Source organism: Megascapheus bottae, chromosome 17 (genome assembly GCF_031878675.1).
Source record: "Megascapheus bottae isolate mThoBot1 chromosome 17, mThoBot2.hap1, whole genome shotgun sequence".
NCBI classification, from domain to species: domain Eukaryota; kingdom Metazoa; phylum Chordata; class Mammalia; order Rodentia; family Geomyidae; genus Megascapheus; species Megascapheus bottae.
Genome location: NC_143525.1, coordinates 12,694,077 through 12,715,624, shown reverse-complemented (window position 1 = coordinate 12,715,624; position 21,548 = coordinate 12,694,077). Strand labels below are relative to the sequence as shown.

Here is a 21,548-nt window from a genome sequence, read left to right as displayed (position 1 = left end):
CCCCTCTATTCAAGACCTAGATGGATCATGGAAGACCCATTGAGACAATTGGATTCAGGCCTGTGGGCAAGGCAGGGCCTGTTGAGTCATCCTTATGTGTAGGTGGGGCTCCCCTTCTGAGTCACAGCAAAAGTTACTGGTCTGTCCCCAGGACTCCTTTATCCCTTCCATACTCCTGTGTGAAAAGGACCTCTTCTTAATCCACAAAAACAACTTTATTTACCCAAGTAAAGACCCAGTTCCTTCCCCCAACTCCCTTAAAATGACGGGGCTGGGTAAGAAACAGGGATGGACATTTGTCCCATCCCCTGGAGGAACGTGGCTAGTGTAGGACGGAAGTGCTAGGTGTGAGTTAGGCTAGAATGCCAGATGAGGGAGGGGAGAAGGAAGGAGATGGTGGGGGTTCTGTTGAGGGCCCAGGAAAAACCAGAGGTGCAGGGGCTAGAGAGCCAAAGGAGGCTGGGAGGGTGGGGCTAGAGCCCAGGAGTGGGGTTCGCTCTGAGGCAGGGTGGTCCCTTGGCTCCCCTTCCTCATCACCCTCCTCTGGGCCCCGGTTTTCTTCCTCTAGCTCCTCATCCCCAGGACCTCGGTGAACGGGCTGCTTGCAGATGGGGCAAGTCTTGCGGGTCTGAGTAAGCCAGGGGTCCACACAGCGGCTGTGATAAGCTGTGGAGAAGAATGTGTGAAGTACCTGGTGCCTGTTGGTGGGGTGGGAGCCTGGGCACAATCGGTGAGCTTCTCACCCACCGTGAGCACAGGGGAGCACACGCAGCTTATCCCCATCTTCATATTCATCCAGGCAGATGGCACAGACATCATACTGGTCTCCTACATAAGAGAGGAATCTCTTCCTTCATTGAACCATTCTAAACCAGGGTGCACTAAACTTATTCTAGGAGACTTGTGGTAGAAGGAACCCTGACCGAAAAGGGTTATTTTCCTTCAATCTTAAGAAAGTGGGAGAACTAAGAACAGGCAGGGAAGTAGGACTAGGCCAGGGCAGGGCACTGACGAACAAGACCAGAGGGGACAAGCAAAGAGAAGCAGAGGTAAGAAGGGAAGTGGGTTTTGGGGGAAGTGGGAGGAGTGGAAACGAGGGGGCAGGGCTTCTGCTATAGCCTTATATGGGCATTTGAGGCTGTAGGACCAAAAGACCCAGCCCCTCACCTGTTGAAGTCTTCCAAATGCCTCCCATCCTTCTGCTCTACCTTGTTTATACACAGAGCATGGCCCTCAAACTACTGGACTTAGTCATCATTGGTGTCTGTCTACCTCCTGTCATGTCCTCTTTGTACTTGTGGACAAAATGAAGGGCTCAAAGTCCTTCAGAACGAGGTAAGCAGTGAGAAAAGCCCTCTCCTTCCTGTACCCTCACCCTTTTGATAATCATGGATAGGAATCTGTTTCAACTGCTCTTTGGTAAGCCGATTCCGTTGAAGCCGTTTCCGATGCTGGATACAACGAACTATCTGGGAGAAGGGGGAATGGATATTCCAGGCTTAGAGAAGAAAACTGAAAAGTTCAGTACAACCTCCCCTTCCCATGTTCCCCTATCTCCAGATCCATTCTGACCTTAGCCCCAGCACTCCCATCAGCTGCACAGAGCCACTCACCATTACTGTTCCCATGGCCAAAACCAGCAGTCCTACTATCCCAGTGAAAGGAATGAGGTAATAGCCCAAAGGGAAGCTATTGTCTGGAACCAGAAGTACCTGAGCCCTGAAGAAAGGAAGACCAGTCTGAATGAAAGCAAGCAAAAGCTACTACTGGCTCTGGACAAGACTCATTTATGGGAAAGGAAGTAGGAGGGAGGGCAAGAGTTATGGGGGATGGTCCTGAGACCCAGCTTTTCAGAAAAATGAGGCTTTCAAGTCGGCATGGAATTGAAGGAATGGAGGACGGAAGCACATATCCTACCCCTTCTCGTAGACAAAGAGGGCACGCAGGTACTCAGCACTCCTTTCTCCAATAAAGACAGATGGGATCCAGATCTGCTGCTGGATTTCCTCTGCAGGGATCAGGGCAATGCACTGGATCTCAACCTACTCAGATCCTTTGGGGACCTGGCATCTGGCACTTTTGACTCATTGCACACAAGGTCTGGTAGCTTCTTTTCTGCAAGACTTCAGCCCTCCCACTAGCCCCAGATCTAAGTGCTACTAAAAACCCAGCTGCCCAGATCTTTCAGCCTTACCACTATTCCACACCATGTTGAGAAGTTCATTGGAATTTACATTGTGTACCACTGCTGCGCCATATCCAGCTTTCTGTGCATTTAGGACCTGTGGGGACAAGGCAGGAAATAAAGAGCCATCATGGACGCTGCTTCTCTTCATGCACGGTGCTGTTCTTCACCCTCAGCTGCCCAGCTCCCACTCCACATTCAGCAACCTTGACGTCAAAGTTGCAGTCGAATCTTCGAAGCAGTGCAATAAAGACTGACCCGTTGACCGGGGCTGGGGGTGGAGGGGCAATAGGACTGCAGGCATTTTCTGGGTGAGCTGCCACAAGGAACCCCTGGGGGACAAGCAAACAGTTCAGAGTTCTTCCTGCGGGGCCAACTAGCACAGCACCTCCGCCACCATCTGCACCCCCTCTATTCTCATTACTTTTCCACCTTTTTTTTCATATCTTCCCTCCCCTCCCCACTCTATGCCAATCCTGGGGGCTTGAGCCCAGGGCCTGAGCACTGTCCTTGGACTTTCTCAAGGCTAGGGCTCTACCACCTGAGCTTCAGCACCACTTCTGGGTTTTTCCTATGCATGTGGTACCAAGGAATTGAACCTGGGTCTTTGTGCATACTAGGCAAGCATTCTACCACTAGGCCAAACTCCCGGCAAGAGAAGTGTTTTAAAAAACCAATAACTTGGGCTGGGAATTTGGCCTAGTGGTAGAGTGCTTGCCTAGCATGCATGAAGACCCGGGTTCGATTCCTCAGTACCATATACATAGAAAAAAGCCAGAAATGGTGCTGAGGCTCAAGTGGTAAAGCTCTAGCCTTGAGAAAAGTCCAAGGACAGTGCTCAGGCCCTGAGCTCAAGCCCAGGACTGGCAAAAAAAAAACCCCAATAACTTGCTCCAATGACTACTGAAAATAGAGTGTATGTTATCTACTTTCAGTCTCACTCATGAACTCAAAAGTTCCAGGGATGGATTCGGCTACCTCTAGGTTCCATTAGACATGTTCATGCTCTTAGCTGTGTGTGTGTGTGTGTGGGGTTATACTGGAGATTTAACCTAGGGCCTTACACAAGCTAAGAAAGTGACTTTATCAATGAGTCACATCCCTAGCTTAGTTCTTTTTCTTTGGTTGGTCGTGGGACTTGAACTCAGGGCATGGGCACTGTCCTTGGCTAGAGCTCTACCACTGAGCCACAGCACCACTTCTGACTTTTTCTATGTATGTGATACCAAGGAATCGAACCCGGTCTTCGTGCATGTTAGGCAAGCACTCTACCACTAGGCCAAACTATCGTCCCCCCTCCCCCAGCTTAGTTCTTGACTCTTCCTACCTCCAGTTTCACCTAGGATGTGTCCCAGGATAGAGAACATGGAGGAGATAGGAAAACAGAAAGAGAAATCACCTGGAGTCCCTCCTGGCTCAAGGCAGCCCCAAATAGTGCTGGAAGGTCTGCAAAGTCCATGCTGGCATTGTGTCCCGAGGTCTGCGGACAACAGAAAAACACACATGCTATCCGCCTGCAAACCCTCCTTCAGTGCCCCTCCCCCTTCCGCCCCTCAGACTCACCGCTCGAATGAGCCCCCGGATGGGGGCCGCTCCCCACAGCACAGCGGCCACAACCACAGGAAGCGGGAAGGTCGCAGGGTGCATGACAGCAAGAGGGGAAAGGGCTGAGGAGGTCGCGTCCTGACAGCAGGAGCAGAAACAGAGTTCCCGGACCCTCCTTCAGGAGCCTAGGGGTCCAACCACCCCCAGGGCCCCCTTCTCAGCTACATGGGGGCGCCGGGGGAGGAGCCCCGACTCGGGCCGTGAGATATCCAATTCGTTTAGTGGAACTGGCAAGGAGGCGATAAGTGGGCCCTTTTTGGTACGGAAATAAAACAGAAAGGGATCGGGAGCAAACACAGATAGAAACTTCCGAACGGGGGGGGGGACACAGGAGGAAGCACTTCCGGCCAGGTGGGTCGTCTTCCTATCCCCGGGAAAAGGGCTTCCGGTAGAGTCAGGCCGCTTCCAACACTGGACGCTCAAGACGAGGGACTTCCGGTCCTGAAAGGCCGGTTAAAAGACATGTCAGGGATGGAAGGAGGGCCTGGAAAATGAAGGGAGCACCACTTCCCGGACAACAACCTAATCGTTTCTTTGTATTGCCCGAGCTCCAGGAGCTGCCCTGTTTACAAACCTCTGCTCCTCCGTCTAGCCGCAGCCGTACCTCCAAATACCGCGAGAGTGCACGGCCTTTCCCTCCTCCTCCTCCTCCTTCTCCTCCCCCCGCATCGGAAAGCTTGTTGTCTTTATCGCGAGAGACCTCTTCAGTCTGGCTAGTCTGAGTCACGGGCTCTCGCGAGACTTTCAAACAAACTATTTTCCCGCGATTCCTATTCGGTAAAAACTGCACCCACTCTCCGGCTCTCTAAATTGGCCACACCCCTTCCCGCATGCACCTTCCAGCCCCTCCCTCGGCCCCGCCCACTCCCAGCCGCCTTTGCGCTGCGCGCCTGCGCGGGTCCCAGCTTCCAGCCTGGGCTGGACCTGAGCGCCTGAGGGGCTTGCGCGCGCGCCCTCGCCCTGTTGCGCGCTCGGTGTCACCTTGGGCGCGAGCGGGGCCGCGCGCGTACGGGACCCGAAGCCGGGGGCCTTTGAGTGGCGATGGCGGCGACGGCGAATGCCGGGATCCGCGGGGTGGACGGGAAGCCCCGTACCTCCCCTAAGTCCGTCAAGTTCCTGTTTGGGGGCCTGGCCGGGTAAGCTCAGGCCCCAGGGATGGGAAAGAAGGCGGAGGAAGGGACTGGCGCCAGCAACCGGGCCTGGTTCATCCCGGGATGTTGTCCAGTGAACTGAACCTGCACACGGTTCCGTTGATCTGCAGTCGTATTGCAAGAGCTTTGATGAGCAGCCAAGCTCTTTTTCTCCCATTGCAAGGCCCTTAGTGGGCTGCATTCTGGACTTATTGCACGACCCTTACCGGGCCAGGCACCTGAGTTTCCCAGTCCACTTGTTTGGCTCTGCTTGACTTGGCAGGGGAGTTTGGGTCGTTCTAGTTTGCTGAGATTCCATGTCATTAAATAACTATTTTAGGGTCCCAGGCCATGTGTGTGCCCTCCACCCCCTCGGTGGAGCAGGGTCCCGGGCAGAGCTCACCTCTTGACCTCCGTGGAACTGCCAAAAGCACTTTCATTGCATGGCCCCTGTTGGACAACTCCACCTCTCAGGCACACATGTATACCTGCTTCTCGTAGCCCTTACCACATGGCAGGCCCTGACCTTTGTAACTTCTTGCTACCAGGCTTCAGTAGGCATTGGTAGATCTGAAATAACTGACCCCAGACTCCACTCCTTTCTTCCCCCAGGATGGGAGCTACAGTTTTTGTGCAACCCTTGGACTTGGTGAAGAACCGCATGCAGCTGAGTGGAGAAGGGGCCAAGACTCGAGAATATAAAACCAGTTTCCATGCCCTCACCAGCATCTTGAAGGCAGAGGGACTGAAGGGCATTTATACTGGGTACTGGGAGCCTCAGGTTGGGAGGGGGAGGGTATGCAATGTAGGGTTGGCAGGTCCAGACCTTGGCCCTGACATATTGATCCATTTGCCTCCCAGGCTGTCAGCTGGCCTGCTTCGCCAGGCCACCTACACCACCACCCGCCTCGGCATCTATACTGTGCTGTTTGAGCGCCTGACTGGGGCAGATGGTACACCCCCTGGCTTTCTGCTGAAGGCCCTGATAGGCATGACTGCAGGTGCAACTGGTGCATTTGTGGGAACACCAGCTGAGGTGGCTCTTATTCGCATGACTGCTGATGGCCGGTGAGTTCCAGGTCTGAGCCTAACCCAGCCCCATTTCTACCATCTGAAAATGAAAGGACCAGGTTGTTTTGTGTGTTATTGGCATGGTTTTAATCTCAGGCCTAGAACAGAGCATTTGTCTGTTGAGGTCTCTCTGTGTTTGCTATTGTGAACTGTCCTGATCTTGATCTCTCCCTGCTCTGACAACCAGGCTTCCCGCTGACCAGCGCCGTGGCTACAAAAATGTGTTCAATGCCCTGATTCGAATTGCCCGGGAAGAGGGAGTCCCCACACTGTGGCGGGTGAGTGAAAGGATTGGGGATTGGTCAGGTCTCTGACTTTTTTTCACTCTTCTTCCGTTTGCTCACTCCCAGGGATGCATCCCTACCATGGCTCGGGCTGTTGTTGTCAATGCTGCCCAGCTTGCCTCGTACTCCCAATCCAAGCAGTTCTTGTTAGACTCAGGTAAAACCCAAAGCTGGCCCTCAGCTCCCAGCCTGCCCTGGGCTACTGCAGAACTAAATGTCACCCTCTGTCTCCCCCACATACACACTCAATTCCCCTTATAGGCTACTTCTCTGACAATATCCTGTGTCACTTCTGTGCAAGTATGATCAGCGGCCTTGTCACTACTGCTGCCTCCATGCCTGTGGACATTGTCAAGACCCGGTGAGTGTTCAGGCCTGGGTTTGGGGAAGAATGGGAGAGCTCTCTTTCTGTTGCTTATGCCTCTTTGTTCTCCCCCATCAGAATCCAGAACATGCGAATGATTGATGGGAAGCCAGAATACAAGAACGGGCTGGTGAGGAAGCTTGGCAGAGGAGGCTTGGGCTGGACTGTCTGATGCCCTGGGAGGGCTCTGAGGGTAATTGGGTAAAGGGATGGAGCCCTAAAACCCAGGTCCTAGTCCCAGCACCCTCCCTGCCTGTCTGTCTAGGACGTGCTGATGAAGGTCATCCGCTACGAGGGTTTCTTCAGCCTGTGGAAGGGCTTCACACCGTACTATGCCCGCCTGGGCCCTCATACTGTCCTCACCTTCATCTTCTTGGAACAGATGAACAAGGCCTACAAGCGTCTCTTCCTCAGTGGCTGAGGTGGCTGGGCTCCTGGAGCCAGTGTGCCAGGGCTTCCGGTCACCACTGCTCCTAGCGTCACTGCGCCCAGGGGGCCTGGCTTCTGCTGCCCCCAGCCCCTCTATTTATTTTCCCTCCAGTGTGGTTCTCTCCTTTGCTGTAAAGGACTTCAATCTGTTCTACTCTCTATCCCAGCTTGCCCTGGTGTGTGTCCCTGGTTGTTTCTCGGGGGAAGTTGGGAAACTCCCTGAAGATTTATAGTCCCTCTGTGGGTCTGTCCCAGGGCACACAGGAGAGCAGATCTTGCTTCTCAGTGGGGCAACCAAGGTAGAGCTGAGTAGAGAGAGAACAGAAGCTGTCAGGATGGTCGAGAGTCCATAGTGGGAAGATCTGGCTTTTCCTCCCACTCACTGAGGACTTAATTAATAAATTGAATTGATGACACCGCCCTCAGATCTGGACAGTTGTGGGAGTTCAGGAACGGGAGGAGACTTGACAAAGAAGCTTATGTCGGGGGTGAGGGGGATAGGAACTGGAGTTTTTAAGAAAAATCATTAAAGAAAAAGTATCTGCTGGTTTTATGAAAATGTTATGTAAATTAGTCATACCACAACAGCTGACAGGGCAAAGAGATGAAAGCCCCAGGCCCTGTGCTACTTCCAAGCCACTTGCCCAAGAATGCAGCCAGCACACAAATCATCTGACTCAGTCCCCAGCAAAGCCTCTGGGATCCAGTGACCATCTTTGCAGCCTTAAGAGGGAGGGAATAAAGGGATAAAGAGGCTGAGACACATGGTTGGGGGGTGGGGGGAGATCGGGGAGGAGGTGGGGGAAGGGCCCGGGGATGTAGATCCAGCCCTGGATGCAGATTCCAGGCTTGAGGGAAGGGAGATACGTGCTTCTTGGGGAGAAAGTATGTGTCCAGGCTCTCCCCTTAAGGAGCTGACAAACTGAGCCTTGGAATGGCAAGGTCAAACGGAGAGGAGGACTGACAGCCTGAGGGCTGCTTGCCAGTCCAATGGACAGGCAGGCAGCAGGTGAGACCTTTTCCCTTTGGCAGAGCCTTGTTAAGAAGGCTCCACAAGAAGTGGAGCTCAGCATCTTTGTGCCCCTGCTTAGGCCTTTTTTTTTTTTTTTTTTTTTTGGTGCCAGTCCTGGGGTGTGAACTCAAGGTCTAGGCACTGTCCTTGGCTTATTCACTGTGAGTCACACATCCACTTTCAGATTTTAATGGTTAGGTAAGCGTTTCACAGACGTTTTCCACCCAAACTAGCTGTGAACTGTGATTTTCAAATCTCAGCGTCCTGAGTAGCTAGGATTATGGGTGTGAGCCACTGCACCCATCCCTGCTTCACACTGTACCCTGCCACCACCATGACTACTTTGAGACACATCAAGCTTAGACCTTGTCCAAAGGAGTTTCAAGCCCAGGGAATGGGAGTTTGGCCTAGTGGAAGAGTGCTTGCCTAGCATATACAAAGACTCGGATTTGATTCCTTGTACCACATACATACAAAAACCTGGAATGGTGCTGTGGTTCAAGTGGAAGAGCCCTAGCCTTGAGAAAGTCCAAGGACAGCGCTCGGGCCCTGAGTTCAAGTCCCAGGACTGGTTAAAAGAAAAAAAAATTTGAAGCCCAGCAGGAGAAACAACTGGAGCTGTGGAGGTATCGGAGAGGGGTGGCAATGGGTCTTGCTCCTAGCCCAATATAGGAAGGAGAGGTTTGCAGGCAGGAGCAGTCAAGCAGGTTGGTAAGGTGGACAGAGCCAGAAACTCTTGGCAAGAATGAGGATGAAAGCTCAGAGAGAGGCATCACTGCTGGAGGCAGTGATTTGTGAGTTATTTGCAATGGTTCACACACAGATAATGAGTGTGCCAAGAGAGGTGAGCTGGACTAATAAGGAATTGGTATCAAGATGTCCTTGGTTGCTGAGCTCAAAAAGTGTCCTCTACCTGAAGAAATATTAATGTAAGAAAGAAATTTGGTCAGGATCTCAGATGAGGAAGCCCCTTCCAGAGCCACCAAGAGGCAAGGATCTGAGAAAGAACGAATCTTCACTTCTATTTGGGCTGAGGACAGAAAAGCCTTACCAATGTGGCTACCAAATAGAATCAGGGGCTAAGGATCACTATACTGGTGTCTTGGCTTTAAAAGTATAAAGTTGAGCTCTCAAGCCCACCTGAATGAGATACTGGTAGACCAAACCTTGACAGTGAGGACAGCCGTGTTCCCAGGTCTGAGATGCTAGGCACTCCCCTTTCACACTAGACCTGAGAGGACCTTAGCAATGATTCCAGCCCCCACACCCTCCTTGATGCAACGAGCCATGCCACTTGAACTCTGGGCCTGAGTGCTATACTTGGACTTTCTTCCCAACACTAGCACTCTACCACTTGAGCCACAGCACCACTATCAGCTTTTTTTTTCCTTTGTATATGCTACTGAGGAATCCAACCAGGGTCTATGTATGTGATACTCAAGAATTCAAACCGGGACTTAGTGCATGCTAGGCAAGTACTCTACCACTAGGCCAAACTCCCAGCCCCAGCAATGCTTCTTAACTCCAGGCTGTTCTAGAGCTGATGCTTGGGCCCCTCAGGAGAGATGACATTCTAGGCAGGGGAAAGGGTCCTGTGCCCCTGACTCACCTACTCACAACTGTGAGTGGAGTTGTTGGGTATTTTGGACTAGGGAACATTTGGAACTTTAGATTTATTGTTGTTATTAATACTATTATTTTGGCAGTACTAGGGTTTAAACTCACCCTGCCACGGAGTCATGCCTACAGCCCTTTTGTACCCTGGTTATTCCCATGTGGGAATAACCTTCCACCCTGGCAGATGTTAGGACCATGATCCACCTATTTTAGGCTTCCCGATAAAGGCCAGGCGTCAGTCCAAAAGAGCCTCCCAACCTTTTCATGCCCCAGCTGGCATCAAACAGATCCTCCTAATTTCAGCTTCCCAAGTAGCTAGGATTACAAGTGTGAGCCACCAGTGCTGGTACCTTGAGAAATCTCATAGTGAGTGTCTCAGTCACTTCATCAAAAGAAACATTTCATTTTATATATCTTTTTTTATTATACAAATCACACACAAGGACAATGGAAACTGGAAAATGCTAAGCACAATGGGCCAGGAAGAAACATGCTTAAAACACTTGGGAGCAATCCGTACTCACCTTTATAAATCACTCTCAAAGTTTTCAATAAAGGATGCTTGTGATTTATTTGCTCTATCCTTTTATTTATTTAATTATTATTATTATTATTATTATTATTATTATTATTATTATTATTATTATTTTGCCGGTCCTAGGCTTGTGCTCAGGGCCTGCATGCTGTCCTTGGGTTTTTTCTCAAAGCTAGAACCCTACCACTTGAGCCACAGGAGCACTTCTGGCTTTTTATGTACATATGTGGTACCGAGGAATTGAACCCTGATCTTTGTGCATGCTAGGCAAGCACTCTATCACTAGGCCACACTCCTGGCCCTTATTATTATTTTAATCCTATAAGAAACAAGCCCACATGCTATGCCAGACTGCAATGCAGTGTGTGAGCAAACTTCACTATTTCCCTCCATTATGACCACCAAGACCAGCGTTCAGATCCGATAGGAAAGAGAAGAGGGTCTATCTGCTCTATCTTAAGTCCTTTCCAAAGAGAGCTGTAGCCCTGTGGCGTTGGTAACCTTCCCTTCCCTCCCATGCCACAAAGGGATCTTGGCTCTGTGATCCTGCCAAATGCATTGCTACACAAACCTTCCTGATTTATGGGGTCTGGGTTCATATGGTTGGTTGTGAAGAGTGGGCTTTGGATTTAAAAAATAACAATTAAGACTTCCCTGTGACCCTGCATGCCTTAGATACAAATAGGAGAGCCCACCAGAGCCTTTCCCAAGGTTTCCCCAAAGCCCTGGCCTTCAGAGACTATGACCAGAATACCTAATGCCCACTCTGCCCAGCAGGTCCTCACCACGACCCTGACTCAGGGCAGAGGGACGCCGTCCTGCTACCAGAGGCCCTATCCGGCCATTGGGCCGGACCCACAGGAAGAGGCTAGACCGGAAAGTAGGGAGCGCCCCTTGAAGGAAGAGCAGCCAGGCTCTGGGCACTGTCACCTGCTTGCCCCTCTGCACTTCCACGTGTGTAATCTGTATGGCTGGGGCCACATCCCACTCCCAGGTCAGCAGGCAGATGAGGACCACAGAGGCAAATAAGAGCCAGAAGAGACCCAAGACATAGAAGCCCAGGGAGAAGAGGCAGCAGGCATCAGGGGAAAGGAAAGGGGCCATGCTAGAACTGTCAGAATTCCCTCGAGTGACCCAGCGGGGCTCTGGGATGTGGACTGTGTGGATGGGTTCTAAGGCATTAGTAAATGAAGTAAGTTCTGAGGGAAAGAATCCTTTTGGAATGGTAGAAGTTGTGGTGGGTTCTGGGGTAGTTGGGGTGGAGGTTGGGGGGATGGTAGTGGGCTCTGGGGTTGTGGTGGTTGGGGGGAAGGTGGATTCTGGGGTGGTTGGAGTGGTGGTTGTGGAGATGGGGGGCTCTGGGGTTGTCGGAGTCGTGGTAAGTTTTGGGGTGGTGATGGATTCAGAAGTAAGTTCTAGACTTTGGGAGAAGAGAGTAGGTCCGGTGGTCACTGAGAAGGCAGAGGAGTGTGAGAGCTGTCCGGATGGGAATGTGCTGTGTTTCTCAGTGGCTTCCCGGGTTGAAGGCAAGGAGAATGTTGTGGTGTCTGGAGAAGCAGTGGGCTCCACATAGCGGGTTGTGTGGGCCTTGGTGGAGGTAGCAAACTCAACCACAATCTTGGTGGCATGGATGGGGTCGCTCTTGGAGACAAGCTCATAGTCATCATAGTTGTCTGCGCCATCCCCAGTCCCTGGGCAATCCTTCCCCGGGTAGGTATAGACAGGTGTGTTGCCTAAATTGGCACATCGCACACTTGCCACGTTGGGGGTCATGGCCTTGACATCCACCCCCTCCTTCCATAAGTAGACATTGTTGGCATTGTCCTGCAGCCAGCTTCGGAAATACAGGATCTCACAGTCACAGAACCAAGTGTTGCTATGAAGAAAGACAAAGGGCAGGAGGAGGTTCCCAAAGAAGCCCTTGGGTACATTGCGGAGCCAGTTTCCGTGGAGGTAGAGGGTGTCAAGATCCTCCAGTCCTTCTAGGAGCCCCGGGGGCAGCTCACCCAGTTTGTTGTTGGACAGATTAAGCTTCTTCAGCTTGGTTGTGGGGAGCAGGAGGCCAGGAGGCAGGGACGACAGGCCGTTACCTTGCAGGTAGAGCTCGTGGAGGTGGCTGAGGCCATCCAGGACACCAGGAGACAAGGAATTCAGCTGGTTGAAAGAGACGTCCAAAGTGGTGAGTGCAGGCAGTGCCCCACCCAGGGAGGGCAGGCTTTTCAGCTTATTGTAGGAGAGATCCAGGCTCTCTAGCAAGGGCAGCTTTGCATTGGTCTGCAGGCTGGACAGCTCGCTGTGATCCAGGTTCAGCTGAGTGAGGTGCGTGAAATGTTGCACAGATGCCAAGGAGAAGGTTTCCAGATGGTTTTTGCCCAGGTGCAGGATGGCTGTGTCTGCTGGCAGGTCAGCAGGCAGGGCTTTCAGCTTCCTGTTGTCACAGCTCACCTCCAGCTGGCTGGTCACTTTGGAAACATCGCACAGGGGATGTGAGCAGAGGAGGCTGGGCAGCAGCAGCAGCAGCAGCAGCAAGAGAAACAGAGGCATGGAGACCTGTGGAAGAACTTGAAGAGAATGTCCCATCAACCCTCGCATTGCCCCCCATTGTCACTCCTCCCCCACCCCAGCTCCTGGAGCTCCCTTGTTCTTCAGAAGCTCACTTTCCACACCTCCCAACCTCTCTACTTCCTGCTCCTGTCCACACTCGCCTAAATTCCCAGCTCCTGGTTCTTGGCCTCTTCTCCCCTCATCCCATACCCCTACCACCATCCCAGGACCTTCCTCCTTCCCCGATTCTAGCCCCCGGCCTACAGGCAGGCAGAAAGACCTCCGGAGGCTGCAAGCTGCTGGCAGGGTATGAATTGGTCCTTCTCTTCTTCAGTTCCAAGAAGGGATCAAGCCAGAGTCAGGAAGGGGGTGAGGATGAACAGGAAATAGTAGCTTGATAAGGACTCCTGTAACCCAGGGACTAGACTCCCTCCAGAACACCAGCTCTTATCATCGTCCTCCATAACTTTTCCCCAAGCTCTCTTATTGGTTCAACTGTCTCCCCTTTCATTCCACTCTGGGGAGATGTGGTGTGAATTCCTCAAACCACCACCAACCTCTTTTAAAAGCCTCACCACAGGGCCTCCCTGTCTTTCCCCATCGCAGCCACTTTCTCAGATAGCTAATTCTAATTTTCCTCTTCCTGACCTCCCTCCCTCTCCCCCATCCCCCATGCTTGCTAATATCTTCCATTCAACACCTCTGTTATGACTTGCTTCGTATTTATTTATTTATTTAGTTAGTTATTCATTTATTGTCTGTTGTGGGGCTTGAACATTGGGCCTGGGTGCTGTCCCTGAGCTCTTCAGCTGCCCTACCCCTTGAGCTACAGCCCCACTTCTCATTTTCTAGTGGTTAATCAGAGGTAAGAGTCTCATGTACTTCAGTGCCTGGACTGGCTTTGAACTGCAATCTTTAGATCTCAGCCTCCCTAGGATTATAGGTGTGAGCCACTGTAGCCCGCTATTTATTTATTTGTTTGTTTGTTTATTTATTTATTTATTTTTGCCAGTCCTGGGGCTTGAACTCATTGCCTGTGCACTGTCCTTGTGCTTTCTCAAGGCTTCAGGTTTACCACTTGAGCCACAGCACCACTTTTGGCTTTTTGTTTTTCTTTTCTAATGTAATTTAATTTAATTTCATTGTTTGGGTAATATATAGAGTGGTTATGGTCACATTTATCAGGTAATGGGTGCATTACTTCTGGCACATTGAAACTTCTTGCTTTTTCTATGTATGTGGTACTAAGGAATTGAACCCAGGTCTTAGTGCATTGTAGGCAAGCACTCTACAACTATGCCAAACTTCTGGGCACACACATACCCTTTTTTTTTTAACCAGTCCTGAGGGTTGAACTCAGGGTCTGGGCACCAGACTTGAGTACTTTTGCTTAGACTAGCACCAGGCTACTTTAACCACAGCACCACTTCCGGCTTTTTCTGTGTGTATGGTACTGTAGACTTGAACCCAGGACTTCATGCATGCTAGGTAAGCACTCTACGACTAGGCCATACTCCTGGCCCATGTTGGACATCTAATGATGAGAATGCCCCACTTTCTGTTTCCCATATGAGCAACCACATAACCACATGAACCTGCCCCTCTCTGCACACTACTTGTGTCTAAACAATTGGGGTAGAAGCTGGATGTGGTGGCTCTCGCCTGTAATCCTAGCTACTCAGGAGGCTCAGACCTGAGGATCATGGCTCAAAGCCAGCACAGGCACTAATGTCCATGAGACTTTTATCTCCAATTAACCACCTGAAAACCGGAAATGGTGCTGTGGCTCTAGAGGTAGGGTAATAGCCTTGAGCTCAAGAGCTCATGGACAGCACCTAGGTGGAGTTCAAGCCCTATGACCCACAAAATAAATAAATAAATAGAGTTAGACATCTGTGCCCACAAAATAAATAAATAGAGTTAGACATTTGTGTCCACAGCAATTAATTCATAGAGTGCCATTTACATTAGTTGTAATCTGTAAAACATTTGCGAAGTGTGGGGAAAAAGAGAATCAGGAAGTGAGGCAGAAGTTTACTTTTAGAATCAGGATGGTTAACAAGGCCTTTGAGGCTGTTAGTTTTTTTTTTTTTTCTGTATTGGGATCTGTTACAGTTTAAGCTGAAAGCAACACAAAATGTTCTAATTTATGGAAATGGATTTACTAAAAATACATTGGCTGGGCTGTTCGTGGTGGCACATCTGTAGTCCTAGCTACTCAGGAATCTGAGATCTGAGCATCAAAGTTCAACGCCTGCCCTGGCAGGAAAGTTTCTAAGACTCTTACCTCCAATTAATCAGCAAAAAGCCAGAAGTGGAGCTGTGGTTCAAGTGGTAAAATGCAAGCCTTGAGTACAGAAGGTCAGGGACTATGTCCAAGTCCTGAGTTTAAACCCAAGGATTGGCACATGAGCACATGCATGCACTCCTGCCTCATCCCCAAACACATAACAACATTGGCTAAAATAGGTACCAGTAGCTCATACCTGTAATTCTGGCTACTCAGGAGGCTAAAATCTGAAGACTAAGGTTCAAAGCCATTGAAGTAAGGCAGTTCATGTGACTTTTCTCTCTAGTTAACCACAAAAAAGCCAGAAGTAGATGTATGGCTTAAGTGGAGGAGGGCTAGCCTGGAGTGAAAAAGCTGAGGGACAGTGCTCAGGCCTCAAGTTCAAGTCCCAGTACTGGCATATACATAACACACACACACACACACACACACACACACACACACACACACACACACACACACACACACACACACATTGGCTAGAGCCAGGCACTCAAAATTTGCATTGTACATGTTACTCATAGTGAGATGTTGTCTCATAAAAAAGAAAGGAACTGGCCCGGGAGTTTGGCCTAGTGGTAAGAGTGCTTGCCTAGCATGCACAAAGACCCGGGTTCAATTCCTCAGTACCATAGACAAAGAAAAAGTTGAAAGTGGTGCTGTGGCTCAAGTAGTAGAACTCTTAACTTTGAGGAAAGCCCAAGGACAATGCTCAGGCCCTGAGTTCAAGCCCCAGGACTGGCCAAAAAGAAAAGAAAAGAACTGGCTATTTCACAGATTTTTTTTCCCCTGGACTAGAAAGCTTGACATGGTGCTATATAGCCAGGAATGGTGCCCAGATCAGGCAACAGAACCAGTGTGGTGAGCAAAACTCTGCTCCTGGGGCCAGGAGTTTGGACTAGTGGTAGAGTGCTTACATAGCATACATGTATACATGAAGGCCAGGGTTTGATTCCTCGGTACCATATACATGGAAAAAAGCTGGAAATGGTGCTGTGGCTCAAGTGGCAGAGCTCTAGCCTTGAGAAAGCCCAAGGACAGTGTGCAGGCCCTGAGTTCAAGCCCCAGGACGGGCAAAAAAAAAAAAAAACAAGAACAAAACAAAACACAACTCTGCTACAGAGGCAGAAGTGTACCTACAACCTCTCCTGCTGCTGAAAGGGAATCCCACACCATCTCCATCCTTTTATGATACTGATGGACCCCAGACCCATATTAATGAGCAATGAGGAACCAGGGAGTCAGGGGTTAAAACTTCAAGGCCTAGAGGACCTGATGGCTGTGTGAGATGACTAAGGGAAAGAAAATATTCTATGGTTTTAGCCTTCTAGCTGCATTAAGATAACCAAGATCTGGATGCCCTGAGGAAAATATGTTTATGTTACACAAAATTACTAGGCTAACTGTAAAATGTTGCCTCTAGAACTGCTTTCTTGCTTAAGCAGACTCTGCATTCTTACCTTTATAAATCCAACTCCCCTGCTGCTCAGGCTCTTCTCTACTATCGCGATAGTGAGGAGTAGTTGCTGTGTAGCTAATAAATGATTCTTAGCCTGATTGACTGAGTGTTGGTGTCTACTTTGGAGTTTTGGGATGCTTCAATACCAGCTCCTAATTTAAATCTAGGTAAGTGTCTTGTGTGCCTGTGTTTGAACTGAAAGGGAACCTGGGAAAGTAGCTATTAATATTTTCAGCTGAATAGAAAGCATGTACTTGCCTTTTTGAAAATTCAGAAGTAGAAGAATTGTCAGAATGTAGAAAACAGATTTCCATGTTTTGATTTCTACTGAAGTAATTCTGTTTTACTTTCTTCATATGTCAGTGTGCCAAATTTTGGTAACACTTTTTTTTTTTTCTTCAAAAATTATACCAGGGCCGGGAGTTTGGCCTAGTGATAGAGTGCTTGCCTAGCATGCACAAAGACCCAGGTTCAATTCCTCGGTACCACATACATAGCAAAAAGCTAGGAATGGTGTTGTGGCTCAAGTGGTAGAGCTCTTGCCTTGAGGAAGCCCAAGGATAGTGCCCAGGCCCTGAGTTCAAGGCCCAGGACTGGCAAAAAAAAAAAAAGTTATACCATGAAGCACAGCATGGTGGCTCATACCTATAATACTAGCTACTCAAGAGGCTGAGATCTGAGGACCATGGTTCAAAACCAGCTCAGGCACTAAAGACTGAGAGACTCTTATCTCCAATTTACCACTAGAAAAAAGTGAGAAGTGGGGCTGTAGCTCTAGGGGTAAACCATGGACTTGAGCTGAAGAGCTCAGGGACAACACCCAGGCCCAGAGTTCAAGCTCCATGGCTGACAAAAAACCAAGCAATTTTATTTGTATCTACAAACTTGTTACTAGGATTTGACTTAGATATATTAAGTCTGTATATCAATTTGAAAAGAACTGGCATCTTTCCCCCATTGGACCTTTATTTTTTTTCTCAGTCCTGGGGCTTGAGCTCAGGGCCTGAGCACAGTCCTTGGGCTTTCTCAAGGCTAGAGCTTTACCGCTTGAGCCATAGCACCACTCCACTTCTAGCTTTTTCTATGTATGTGATACCAAGGAATCAAACCCGGGTCTTTGTGCATGCTAGGCAAGCACTCTACCACTAGGCCAAACTCCTGGCCTCTCCTTGGGATTTTTCTGTGTGGACAGTCACTAACCAGCAAATAACAACAATATTATTTTTTTCTTTTCCAATCTCTATGCCTCTTCTTTCCTTTTCCTGTTTCTTTGCACTGCCTACTCCTTCCAGTATTATGCTGAATAAGAATGATAAGAGAAGATATTCAGGCCTATTCCTAATTTTAGGAGAAAAACATTCACTTTCTGTCATTAAGTAGAGGGTTAGCTGTATGATTTCTGTAGCTATTCTTTTTTTGGTTTCAGTACTAGGGTTTGAACTCAGGACCTGAGGACTGTCCCTCAGCTTTTGTGCTCAAGGCTAGTGCTCTACCACTTAAGCCACAGCTTGTTTCAATTCTTTTGGTGGTTAATTGGAAATGAAAATCTTACTAACTTCTCTATCCTGGGCTGGCTTTGAACTTGGGATTTGCTACTTGAGTAGCAGATTATAGGTGTGAACTACCAGCACCAGGCTCTCTGTAGATTCTCTTTATCAAGTTGAGAAAGTTCCATTCTATCCATCTCCCCCGACCCCTGCCCCCAGCATTTGAATAGACTGAATTCAGCTGTTGTGTAGTGGAATGGCCTACAAATGTCACTCAGATCTTGTTGGCTGATGATGTTCTTGAGTTCTTAGATAGTTTTGCTAAGTGTGTGTGTGTGTGTGTGTGTGTGTGTGTGTGTGTGTGTGTGTGCTAGTACTGGAGCTTTAATTCAGGGCCTTGGGTGGACTAGGCAGGCATTCTAACATTTGAACCAAGCCCCCTCTTTTCTTTCTTTCTTTCTTTTCTTTTCTTTTTTTTTTTTTTTTTGCCCATTTCGGGGCTTGAACTCAGGGCTGGACACTGTCCTTGGACTAGTCTTTCTCAAGGCTAGTGCTTTACCACTTGAGCCACAGCACCACTTCGGGCCTTTTCTGTATATGGTACCTAAGAATGGTGTTTATGGTACCTAGGAATTGAACCAAGGGCTTCATGCATACTAGGGTAACATTCTACCACAAGGCTACACTCCTGGCCACCCCTTTTTTTTTTTTTTTTTTTTTGTGCCAGTCCTGGGCTTGGACTTTCTCAAGGCTAAAGCTCTACCACTTGAGCCTCAGCACCGCTTCTGGCTTTTTTCTATGTATGTGGTACCGAGGAATCGAACCCGGGTCTTCATGCATGCTAGGCAAGCACTTTAACCACTAGGCTACACTCCTGGCCACCCCTTTTTTTCTGATTGGTTATAAAAGTCTTGGATTTGTCTGCAAGGCGGGCTTTGTGCCACCATCTTCAGATCTCATCTCCCAAGGAACTAAGATTACAGGCATGAGCCACTTCAATTGGCTAGAAACCGCATTTCTTTATCCTCCATTATCATTGTCTTCAGTATTTCCTTTGAATGTATTTAAGTGATTTGTATGTTTTTGGTGCCAATAATAGGAGCTGTGCTCTTGCTTGGCCTTTGTACTTTCAGATGGAGTTCTATCACTTGAGTCATATCTCTAATCCTCCTTTGGATGTACTTAGATAAACAGCATATGTTACCAGTTTTATTTCAGCCATTAAAAATGATTACAAGCCTGACTCAGGAGGTTCACGCCTGTAAGCCTAACTACTCAGAAGGCTGAGATCTGAGGAGCTCGGTTCAAAACCAGCTTGGGCATAAAGCTTCTCCAATGAACCACCAGAAAACCCGAAGTGCTACTGTGGCTCAAAGTGGTAGAGTGCTAGCCTTGAGCTGAAGAGCTCAGAGACAGCGTCCAGGCCCAGAATTCAAGCCCTATGAATGACCAAAAAAAAGAGTACATGATGGGCAAGGAATGAGGCTTAGTGGTAGGGTGCTTGCCTAGCATGCATGAGGCTTTGGGTTCAAGTCCTTGGTATCACATAATACAAACAAATGAATAAAATTATTTTAAAATAAAAAGCCCGGGAGTGTAGCCTAGTGGTAGAGTGTTTGCCTAGTATGCACAAAGCCCTGGGTTCAATTCCTCTGTGCTACATACTCAGAAAAAGCCAGAAGTGGTGCTCTGGCTCAAGTGGTAGAGCCCTAGCCTTGAGCAAAAGGGCTCAAAGACCATGCCCAGACCCTGAATTCAAACTGGCAAAATGAAAAATAAAAAGAAAGGAAGGAAGAAAGAAAGGAAGGGAGGAAGGAAGGAAGGAAGGAAGGAAGCAAGGAAGCTGAGCATGGTGGCTCATGCCTTTAATCCTATCTACCAGGAGGCTGAGATCTGAGGATGGTGGTTCAAAGCCATCCTAGGCACTGAAGTCCGAGAGACTCTTATGTCCAATTAAGCACCAGAACAACCAAAAGTGGAGTTGTGGCTCAAGGGGTAGGGCAGTAGCCTTAGGCTGAAGAGCTCAGGGACAGGGCCCAGGCCTGGAGTTCAAACCCCACGATGGACCAAAAAAAAAAATATTAAAAGAAAGAAAGCGAAATAAATTATTACATGATTTCCAAAACTCAAAATCTCAGGCCAGGAGTTTGGCCTAGTGGTAGAGTGCTTGCCAAGCATGCACGCAGACCCATATACATAGAAAAAGGTAGGAGTGGTACTGTGACTCAAGTGGCAGAGTACTAGATTTGAGGAAAAAGCTCAAGGACAGTGCTCAGGCCTTGAGTTCAAGCCCCAGGACTGGCAAAAAAAGAATAGAAAAAGAAAAGAAACTCAAAGTGTGTAAGCTGGGGACATGTCTCAAGTGATAGCTGCCTAGCAAGTATGAATCCCTGATCAAATCCCAGTAGCACAAACAAAACAAAAGTAAACGGTGAGATGAGAAACGAAATTTATTGTGTGCAGTGTATTTTTTTTTTTTTGCTTACCATGGGTTTTCCCCCTTTCTTGATATTCTATTGCATCCTGTTGTAGCTTTTCCTATCTATTATTTTGTATTTATGGCCAGTACTAAGGCTTGAACTAGGCATGATCCTTACTCAAAGCTGGATTTCTACCACTTTAGCCACAGCTCCTCTTTCAGCTTTGCCCTGGGTAATTAATTGTAGGTAGGAGTTTCACGGACTTTTCTGCCTAGGATGGCTTTGAATCATGACATGATTTCAGCCCTTAGAGGAGTTAGCATTACAGATGTGACCTTAGAACTGAGCTGAAAGTTGTTTTTTTGTTGTTGATTTGCTTTTTTACTTTTTTTTTCTTTTTCAGTTGTGGGGGGCTTGAATTTGGGGCCTGGGCGTTGTCTTTGAGTTCTTCTTGCTCAAGGCTAGTGCTTTTCCACTTACAGCCACAGCGTCACTTCCTGTTTCCTGGCGGTTAATTGGAGATAAGAATCTCACAGATTTTCCTGCCCAAATTGGCCTTGAGCTGTGATTGTCAGATCTCAGTGTCCTAAGTAACTAGGATTCCAGGCATGAGCTACCAGCACCCGACTAAAACAGCACTCATTTAGCAATGTTTTATGCATTAGGGACTCAAGCCATTAATTGATTCAGAGGTAGAGGCTGGCTTAGGTACTATATTATAAATTCCTACATTACTGTTCCAAAGTTGTTAGGAAACACTTTTGTTGTTTTTATTTTTTGTTTGTTTTATGAATCAGAGTCTTATCACATAGCCTAGGCTACACTGGAACTTTTGATCTCCTTATTTCGGTCTCCCACGTGCTGGGATTACAAGCATTTACGACTGCACTAGGCTGAAATTTTGTTGTAATGTCTGTCTTTCCTTCAAGAGAACCAACTTTGGGACAGCAGCTATGCAGAAATCCAGCCCATGTAGGCAAGGGAAAAGCTATTCCATGGACAGAAGAAGGATTGAAAATATTAAATGAGGCATTCACATCTTGCTTTTAGAAGCTTCCTCTGACAACTTTTTTTTTTTTTTTTCCAGTCCTGGCTTGGGCTCAGGGCCTGAGCACT

At 48.6% G+C, this 21,548-nt stretch overlaps 3 protein-coding genes and 1 non-coding gene across 6 annotated transcripts; 1 reads left to right on the top strand and 3 right to left on the bottom strand.

Moving 5' to 3' along the window:
* Nucleotides 1–193: 193 nt before the first annotated feature.
* Nucleotides 194–4,471, bottom strand: Rnf167 (ring finger protein 167). 3 transcript variants are annotated; one of them, XM_090349804.1, is made up of 10 exons: nt 4,365–4,471; nt 3,749–4,231; nt 3,585–3,665; nt 2,392–2,517; nt 2,195–2,282; nt 1,918–2,008; nt 1,614–1,719; nt 1,376–1,469; nt 748–828; nt 194–666 (listed from the first exon to the last, which is right to left on the bottom strand). In XM_090349804.1, the coding sequence occupies exons 2-10, from the start codon at nt 3,830–3,832 to the stop codon at nt 353–355; spliced, it is 1,065 nt and encodes a 354-aa protein (XP_090205930.1). In that variant the 5' UTR covers nt 3,833–4,231; nt 4,365–4,471; the 3' UTR covers nt 194–352. The 3 variants fall into 3 exon arrangements, with proteins under 3 accessions (XP_090205930.1, XP_090205931.1, XP_090205933.1); XM_090349805.1 differs by having other exon boundaries at nt 4,395–4,466; XM_090349807.1 differs by lacking the exon at nt 4,365–4,471 and adding an exon at nt 4,313–4,331.
* Nucleotides 4,472–4,697: 226 nt separating this feature from the next.
* Nucleotides 4,698–7,627, top strand: Slc25a11 (solute carrier family 25 member 11). Its single transcript, XM_090349802.1, has 8 exons — nt 4,698–4,926; nt 5,533–5,685; nt 5,782–5,988; nt 6,179–6,269; nt 6,342–6,432; nt 6,537–6,636; nt 6,718–6,769; nt 6,905–7,627. The coding sequence occupies exons 1-8, from the start codon at nt 4,832–4,834 to the stop codon at nt 7,058–7,060; spliced, it is 945 nt and encodes a 314-aa protein (XP_090205928.1). The 5' UTR covers nt 4,698–4,831; the 3' UTR covers nt 7,061–7,627.
* Nucleotides 7,628–10,107: 2,480 nt separating this feature from the next.
* Nucleotides 10,108–12,776, bottom strand: Gp1ba (glycoprotein Ib platelet subunit alpha). The gene has a single exon (XM_090349801.1). It carries the CDS (start codon nt 12,774–12,776, stop codon nt 10,965–10,967), a length of 1,812 nt encoding a protein of 603 aa, XP_090205927.1. The 3' UTR covers nt 10,108–10,964.
* Nucleotides 10,550–10,674, bottom strand: LOC150051094 (small nucleolar RNA SNORA61). Its single transcript, XR_016538490.1, has one exon. It is a non-coding gene; the product is annotated as a small nucleolar RNA SNORA61 (small nucleolar RNA).
* Nucleotides 12,777–21,548: the final 8,772 nt, after the last annotated feature.

What these genes read in the sequence shown, in the direction of transcription:
- Slc25a11 (XM_090349802.1), top strand. Translation starts at nt 4,832, where the DNA reads ATGGCGGCGACGGCGAATGCCGGGATCCGCGGGGTGGACGGGAAGCCC. An exon ending in GAGTCCCCACACTGTGGCGG is followed by an intron (nt 6,270 to 6,341) that starts GTGAGTGAAAGG and finishes GCTCACTCCCAG; the next exon opens with GGATGCATCCCTACCATGGC. An exon ending in GCAGTTCTTGTTAGACTCAG is followed by an intron (nt 6,433 to 6,536) that starts GTAAAACCCAAA and finishes TTCCCCTTATAG; the next exon opens with GCTACTTCTCTGACAATATC.
- Rnf167 (XM_090349804.1), bottom strand. Translation starts at nt 3,832, where the DNA reads ATGCACCCTGCGACCTTCCCGCTTCCTGTGGTTGTGGCCGCTGTGCTG. An exon ending in CAACATGGTGTGGAATAGTG is followed by an intron (nt 2,009 to 2,194) that starts GTAAGGCTGAAA and finishes TGATCCCTGCAG; the next exon opens with AGGAAATCCAGCAGCAGATC. An exon ending in TGTGCTCCCCTGTGCTCACG is followed by an intron (nt 667 to 747) that starts GTGGGTGAGAAG and finishes TCTTCTCCACAG; the next exon opens with CTTATCACAGCCGCTGTGTG.
- Gp1ba (XM_090349801.1), bottom strand. Translation starts at nt 12,776, where the DNA reads ATGCCTCTGTTTCTCTTGCTGCTGCTGCTGCTGCTGCTGCCCAGCCTC.